Genomic DNA, 8,473 nt, shown 5'->3' with positions numbered 1-8,473 from the left:
TATTCTTCAGGAAATTTTGGAATTCTTCATTACAACGAGGATTCACTAAGCAATAAAAACTGCCAAGACTAAATTTATGAATATCATGTTGAGTAAAGTCTCTTCTGGGTTCCATTTCCAGATAATTCTGATCTGTTTATGTAAAAACTTGGTTTTAAAAAGTGAAATGGCATACATTCAGTTGATGAATTGAAATATTTGTGATCCTTCTAGGTTACCATAATAACCACATAATAAACATGTAAAGTATTATAATCTTAACTACGGTGAACTTTGTCTATTTCTTGAATTTTCTGGTTTCGACAATCTGTTAATCCATACAAAATATTAGATTAGATTTCACAGTTCTGAATTCTGATCGTTGATACTTCCGATAATAGGTTACAAATCGACATAGAATTAGAACTACTTTATTTTTGATCTACTCCTGAAAATTATTATAGATCTACAGATCTATGGTGAATGAATAATAAATAGATGAATGATAAATATAATAACTGGATTTTACCCCTTAGAACATTAATAAGAGGAACTGATGCATTTGTTTTGATGCCAACATTCTTCACTCCTTGTCTGACGGGACACTATAGCAGTAGCGTAACATAATTTGATTAAATTCGAAATCATCAATGGATGCTCAAAAAATGTTTACAATGTGATTTATTCATAAACATTCTTTCGTGTTTCAAAAGGGTCAATGTTTTTTTCAGTTTAATGATTTAGCTATTGTGAAGTTATAAAAAAGGATTCCTGATAAAGTATTCAACAATCAAATCAGGATTCTCCACGCCTATGGATCGCACACACAATCGACTAGGTCGATTGTGATTGGCGACACTAAACTTCCATCTCTCTTGTATTCGGGATCGAGGACAAATGTTTACTTTCCGTTCCTTCTATCTATATTCTAAGTTTTAACCCAATCTCACATATTTCTGTTAGATGAATGGTATGGTGATGAATGTTCTACCAGTTACAAAAAATTAATGTGAAAAATAATACAAAAACTTATTTATCAACCTGGATTCTTGTGGTTATCTATGGAAATGTCTTCAGAAAAATAACAGAGTCATATACAAATATGTTTTTATTTGTGACCTGATTACTGAAGAATATATTTTGGCAGTTGATATACTGACATATTTCTGACATCGATTTGTATTATATTTCAAACAAAGTTGAAAATGAAAATAGATTCCTTTTTTAGTCGCAGAGATTCAACATTGAGTGCTTATTCGCCAAACGAGCGACCAAGCCTTTTCAGGAAAATGAGAAAATTCTTCAATTATAAACCAGAAAAATGGTGGGGTTACATTGTATGTTTGATAACGTTCGTAAGTTTTTCTAGAACACATCATAATTAATAATTGAAAAATAATAAAGCTATGTTTGAGTTTGAATGTTTCAATATTTTTTATCCCAACTCTCCTAGGCCTGTAGAGATCTCTCAGAATTTTAGAACTTCAATGATTCGATTCGCTGATAATAAACGATGCTGAAAATTTGTTTTTTTTTTCAGATCGTCACATTAGCAATCGGAATGTTAGCTTTGATCTCAAAATCCAGCCTTTATTTCGTCATATTTGGAGATACACAGAATTTTCCTGCTCATGTTTTGGTTTTAATCTTAATTTTTGATTTCTGGATATTTTCTTTCAACGCCGCTTTATTTTATGGAATCAAATATGTGAGTTTATTTCCTCATTCTTGAATTCATTTTGGTAATGAATAACCCTATTTTCTTTCTTTTTATTGTTTGTAATAATTCTTCACCCGATCTCATTATTTTGATGATCGTAAATCAAAATTAGTAAGAGAATTTGAACAATTTTCGCAGTTATATCCACCATATTCATTTTGCAATATTCAATTGAAACAAAAAAGATTTCGTTTTCAATGAAAAAATCACTTATATGTATTTGTGTATAATTAATGATAGCTATAAAAGTGAAACGAAGCAATTTTTCATCCCATTTGAAATAGACCATGTATACTAACTGAATACATACTCCATCCCAATCCAATTATTTGAGTGTTCAACAGATTATATTGTTTTAGGAATGTAAATATTTTGTAGTTCAATTTAAGCGTTCAGTTTTCACCCTTTTCATGTGGTCTGAAGATTTTTCGTTCACGATGTATATCTCTCAAGATTACATAGTACTGTGTCTTAAGACAAATGCCGCCTTTTTGTTTGATTATAATGATCCCCCATTTTGGAAAGCCACTCAAGCTACTGATATGGAGGGTAGAGATATCTCTACCCTTCATACATTGATCGTGCAATAAACTTGGGAAACCGTCTGCCGGATTTAGCTTTCAAAAAACATCAATAAATCATAAATTACATCAATAATTCAATAAATACGAATAACTTCAGGGAAAAATACGTGAAAATCAAGAATTATATAGAAGAAAATTATCGTTTTATATGTGAAACATTTCTTCAAGTATGAGTTATCAGGTTTTAAAGTTCCACTCATATGCAATTAGGTGATCATTTTTCAACAAAGGCGCTGATTCATTTAGATTTTAGATTCTAGACCTCTAGAGGTAGACTCTTGAACATTTTATCCTATAGTGTCTAATGTATGCAACCAATATTACAAGAGGCAAATCTAACAATGCCACCTAATTTTAAGGTGCTTGTGGCCAAATGGAAATCCCCTGTATCATTTTTCTATACAATGGGATTATTTATCCTCTTCACCATTGGAGGACATGATTTATAATAAACAAAACAGATATAAAAATTATTTTCTGTTGCCTAGAAGAATGCAGTGCTCATCTTTTTGTGGATTATCACGATGTTGATTAACTGGAATATTTACGTTTTTGCTAGGCTGGTACATTTGGTCGATTACGCTATGAAGGTTAGTACTAAAGTGAAGGACCTTTACATAGATATCGGACATTTCTATCTTATTATAGGTAAGCAGTTTATAATAGGAACTTTTGAACGCTCGTTCATTCATGTGCCCATCATCCTCGGTTGCCACATAGGTGTACCTTTATATAGTTCAGTGGTATCAAAGGGCGCCACTGAATGAGCTCTCACGTCAGTGCTTATAATGTCATATATGTTAGTTGTCTTCGCCATTTTAGTGTGCCAACTTAATCTCTGTGACTTCACTTGCGACTCTGCGTTACCATCATTGGATTAAAATATATAATAATTAACAGGTCTCAACACTCACATTCCTCTTGTTTCCGAGATTCATTAAGTGGCCTGCTTTTTCACTTCAATTTCGACAGCATAATATTGATATGATATTGGTGTTCTGGTAGGAATTTTTCTATTCTCAACAAAATCCTTTTAAGATATTACTGGCTTACGCTCTTAGAGCCAGTTCCGCCGTTCAAAAAATAAACGTTGCTTCCATATTGTATTTCATTGTGAGGTAATTTTCGATGGTTCGCCGGCACATTTTTTTTTATTTATCTCAACCAATAGTCTGTACAAAATTTATTTATTTCGGGCAAATATCTCATCAATAACTTGACGGATATTGGTTTCACATCGTCAATAATCTGAGGATTATCGTTAGTCTGCATAAACACAATCCTTCATACACCACACAAAAAATCCGAAGGCGATAAATTACAAGATCTTGATGGCCAATTCACATCGCCTAAATGAGAAATTACGCGTCCTAGGAATTTTCTTACAATGAAGCCTAAAAGGGTCATGTTGTGTACCTTGTTGCACCATCTTGCTGGAACCAAGTACATCTCTTCCAATTCCATATTATTAATTTCAGGCCTAAAAAAATCGGTAAACATTTGGCTATAGCAAGGAGAATTGACGGTTTGAGTGACACCTTCTTCATTTTCAAAAAAGTACAGCCAATCACTCCACCAGACCAAATTCCATACCATACAGAGACTTTTGTGGATGAAATGGTCACTCAGCAGTTACATGAGTATTTTACCTTCCCCATATGAGACAATTTTGCTTGTTTACATAGTCGTCGAGTGAAAAATATGCGTGCATCGCGAAGAAAAAACGTTGTTGTTCAAGCACCCAGTCGGCATAATATGTTCTACGCATCCCATGATCAGCTAGCTTGAATTCTTGTGGGAACTGAACCTTTTAAGGATAGAGATGCAAACCCAGAGGGCCAGGTGCAAAATATGCCATAGCGAGCCGGGAGAGAGACCCAAATATTATGCGCACCGAGGAATCGTTATATGTATTTGGATCTTCTTTGAAACTTTCACCTACAGCAATATTTTCGATCAAGCGTGCAATTTGATGATGATATGGGCTTTAAAATATCATAGTCACCAATACGGTCTCTTCGAATTTTTTCACTGTCTTGCCAATTGTACACTCAGATGGACGATGATGTCGAGCATAATCGACCATAATAATGCACGTTGTACTTATTACAGAATCAATATTTTCGTAGTTTTCATAATTTTCACATGTCGATCAGTAGATAAACGATTCATATTGTTGAAGGGCTTACCTTCAACTGAACATATTCGGATGACAGTTTCTGTTTGACATATATCATTGAAATAGTATTGTGAAATTCGGACCACTTCAGGGATATAACCCAGATTTCTCTGATTTAACCCAGTATTTGGTAGCTAATAATAATTTTTATCCTAGGACAGCTTTTCTTCAAATATGCCCCTGTTCATAACTGTTTCGATCATTTTTATTGAGAAGATTTATATTGCTGTATAAAGATAATATTTATTAATTGAATTATAACGATAAAATACTCTGACCATTTTTTGTAGGTATTTGGTTGTTGATGATAAGTATAATTTGGGATTATTGGCAGTCAATATCTAATATTACGGATATTCCCGAACTCATCGAATTTTTGGTGACGTGGCACACAAGATCACATATGCCAATACCAGGAGAGAGCCCCTCCTTAGGAGGTTAGGTATTCCTTTTATGTAGCTCACACTTCATTCTAATGATTCTTTCGGTTAGTGAGTAACTTCTTTTCTCGTTTGTTAAACTAGAGACTTGAGTGGTCCCAACAATTGAGGAATTTTTATCAACAACAAAAATATTGTTACCTTCATTGTATTGTATACAACCTAGGTATAGACCTAGGATGTATACAATGAAGGTAACAGGTAATACCTAGTTTTTTTAATAATGACTAATAGAACGTGGTAAAACGGAAATCACTATTGAAATGATCGAATTCACTAGTTATTATAATTGATATCTATCATGAATTTGTCAGGATTATAGTATGTTCATTTAATTATGAACTCAGTTAACATAGAAGTATTACACCCAGAAAGAATAACTTCATTTTTTGGCAATGCACTTACTCTTACACCAAGAATGAAATGATAACATTTTCATGAATACATAATGTATTATTGTATTTGATGATACCGTAACTGAATACACTCTTATATAAGTTGTCGATGCTTGCTTGTGGCAATTCGAACTTCTTCAATTAACTGTGCCAGAGTTGTGGAGGTTATGGAAATTGCTGCAAATTGAGAAGTCTCGTCCCCATAATATCCCACAAATTGGATTCAATGCGATTGGAACCCCGTGAACTGGGTGGCCACGGACCCCGGTTAAGCTAGCAGAACCACTTTCGAATTTTCGATTTTTTTTTGGCCATAATTTTAGGCTCATTTTAGGCTAATTTATTACCCTATTCAAAAATTTTTTGCTCCTTAATTGTCGGAGAAATCGCGGGTTCTGCTAGCTTAACGTTAAGCTAGCAGAACCACCAAGCTAATCGATATATTATGGAAAATCTGATTACAACATAATTTTAGGCTCTTTTTAGGCTCACGTTTGAACCGATTACCAAATTTCTGAATTTACGTTTTTTTAAAAAACACTGGGTTCTGCTAGCTTTACATTTAAGCTAGCAGTACTCATGAGAACTCGGTAATCTGAGGAGCAAAAAATTTCGGAATGGGGTAATTAATGAGTTTGAATGGAGCCTAATATTATGCCGTAATAATTGTTTCCATATTCATATGAGATTTGCATTTTTCACATACTGACGGAATTGGACGAATGCAGTAGAAGTACTCACGAGTTCTCAGTAATATGAGGAGCAAAAAATTTTGGAATAGGGTAATTGATTAGTTTGAATAGAGCCTAAAATTATGCCGTAATAATTTTTTCCATATTCATATGAGATTTGCATTTTTCACGTACTGACGGAATTGGATGAATGAAGTAGTGGAACTCATGAGATCTCGGTAATTTGGAAAACAAAAAATTTCGGAATAGGGTAATTGATTAGCTTGAATAGAGCCTAAAATTATTATGATAATCAAATTATTCTGAGGTCTATATTTACGATTGGGTTCTGCTAGCTTAACCGTAAAGCTAGCAAAACTCAGGGTTTTTTAAAAAAAAACGAATATTCAGGAATTTGGTAATGGGTTCAAACGTGAGCCTAAAAAGAGCATAAAATTATGGTGTTATCAGATTTTCCATAAGATATCGATTAGCTTGGTGGTTCTGCTAGCTTAACGTTAAGCTAGCAGAACCCGCGATTTCTCCGACAATTAAGGAGCAAAAAATTTTTGAATAGGGTAATAAATTAGCCTAAAATGAGCCTAAAATTATGGCCAAAAAAAAATCGAAAATTCGAAAGTGGTTCTGCTAGCTTAACGGGGGTTGGCCACGGCAAAACGTTAACTTCTTGGAGAAAGCCCATATAATCGCATTTCTAAAACGCCAATCTGTAGCATACAAACCAAAAAAATCAAGAACTCTAAAAAAAAAAGAATTGTTTAAATTTCTCTGTGAAGCGTAAGATGAAATATTTTGAAAGAGGCAAAGATAAATAACACAAAAACTTCAGGAGTTAGGTAGATTGTTACAACGTGACACTTCTAGGTCTGAAGGTGGCAGTTTTACCGCCCCCATCAATTATAACAACAAAAGAAAATATAAAGAATTATTAGAGTAATGTTTATGATAAATATTGGATTATATGGTAAGCAGTTCAAAGGAATATTTTTTAATACCTTAAAAATCACAATAATTGTAACTTACAATTATAATTAAGGATTGATGGAAATATTGAGGAATTTTATTTTCGAAATTTTTAAACTAAATGAATGAGAGTTTGAACATCTAAAGCACTAATTCAAAGTATTTTCGTTATTAACCAACTCCTTTTCAATGTAATTAGTTAATTATTTACAAGCTTATTTGTTCATAGTTGGCTTTTGAATGGCGAATAGGTATAATGCTCAGTTAATTTGGTCTCATATTTGTGATTTTTCACGGATGTCATTAACTTGAAAATATATCTTCTTGCAGGGAGTGAGTACACATCACCAGGCACTTCGAGATATTGAGATTGAAGGAAAATTGGAGAAATGTATCGCATCCGCCAATTCAGATTCTGATTATTCTTCTTTTATGTAGATGACGCTAGCAAGTCTATCCGTTAGTTATAAACAGGAAACTGAAACATTGGTTCGATAGTGGTTTCGATAAGTTGTTAGTGTTGTCTCAATATTGTAGATGACGCATCTATGCAGTTTCGAATTCTAGAAGTTAATGAATGTGTATTACCTAATTTATGCATTTCAGAACAAATTTGAACCTCTAATCTTATGCCTTTTGAGCACAAAATTTTTTGGGGAGTTGGGAAAGAAAATGAGATTATATCAAATAAATAGTTTAAGTTCTGTGTTTTTTTATAGCAAACAGTTTTTCTGATAGACTTCTTAATTTTGAGCTATTTATTTTGACTTCAAAAGTAAAAATAATAAAGGGTTTTCCAGTAGAAGGATTTATTTTGAGCCCGTTATCTAGGTAGCTGTCTCTTTTGAAGGTATCATCTTTTTTATTTGAAATGTAAAAAATACATTATAGTACTCGGTAAGAGATTAAATTGATTGACTACGACATAAATATAATACAGAAGCAGGCAGGGCCGTTGCTAGCCAAACAGTCACCCTAGACAGAGACCCAATTTGCCGCCCTAACAGAAGCTAACTCTGCAGAATGCAAAAAAATAATATTGGGTAATCGAGCGATGAAAATATTGAAAGTATCTCTTTGAAAAATGTTGATGATAAAATAGAAATAAGCATTTACAAGAAACCAACAATTTCAAACTTGTACAAAAAATTAAATTCATTTTAGGATTGGTAAGAAGAAAATAATATGCATGAGGTGCAAATGAATATGAATTTAGAGAGTAACTTTTTGTATTTTCATTTTCGAAAAATTGCTCGAAAAACCAATGGTTCTGTCAGTTCAGATTACATGGAGAAATAAGCTAACCGGCTGTATGCTGATCTTGTCACACACTGTACTAGCTACATACATAGGCGGCGTCGAAATAATTCTGAGAACTAGGTACACAAAGCTTTGAAAATGCTTCCTTCAACTTATTATCGCGAATATACCCCATAGTTTGAATTGGTGAAGATGAAGATTGTGGAGGCATCATATCATGAAATTCGCATGATAGATGCGAAATCCATGCTTCAGATCCAT

At 33.2% G+C, this 8,473-nt stretch overlaps 1 protein-coding gene across 4 annotated transcripts; it reads left to right on the top strand.

Annotated features, from left to right (window-relative positions):
* The first annotated feature begins 722 nt into the window (after positions 1–722).
* On the top strand, positions 723–7,837 carry LOC123684673. Of its 4 annotated transcripts, none has more exons than XR_006748168.1 (5): positions 723–1,334; positions 1,520–1,687; positions 2,772–2,873; positions 4,753–4,899; positions 7,283–7,833. XR_006748168.1 is itself a non-coding variant. In XM_045624050.1 (5 exons), the coding sequence occupies exons 1-5, from the start codon at positions 1,185–1,187 to the stop codon at positions 7,318–7,320; spliced, it is 645 nt and encodes a 214-aa protein (XP_045480006.1). In that variant the 5' UTR covers positions 723–1,184; the 3' UTR covers positions 7,321–7,837. The 4 variants fall into 4 exon arrangements, 3 of the variants coding, with proteins under 3 accessions (XP_045480006.1, XP_045479997.1, XP_045479988.1); XM_045624050.1 differs by having other exon boundaries at positions 723–1,316; positions 2,772–2,931; positions 7,283–7,837; XM_045624041.1 differs by having other exon boundaries at positions 2,775–2,931; positions 7,283–7,832.
* Positions 7,838–8,473: the final 636 nt, after the last annotated feature.

Source organism: Harmonia axyridis, chromosome 1, assembly GCF_914767665.1.
Source record: "Harmonia axyridis chromosome 1, icHarAxyr1.1, whole genome shotgun sequence".
Classification (NCBI taxonomy): Eukaryota; Metazoa; Arthropoda; class Insecta; order Coleoptera; family Coccinellidae; genus Harmonia; species Harmonia axyridis.
The sequence above is the reverse complement of the archived record's forward strand: the minus strand, read 5'-3'. Positions and strand labels throughout refer to the sequence as shown.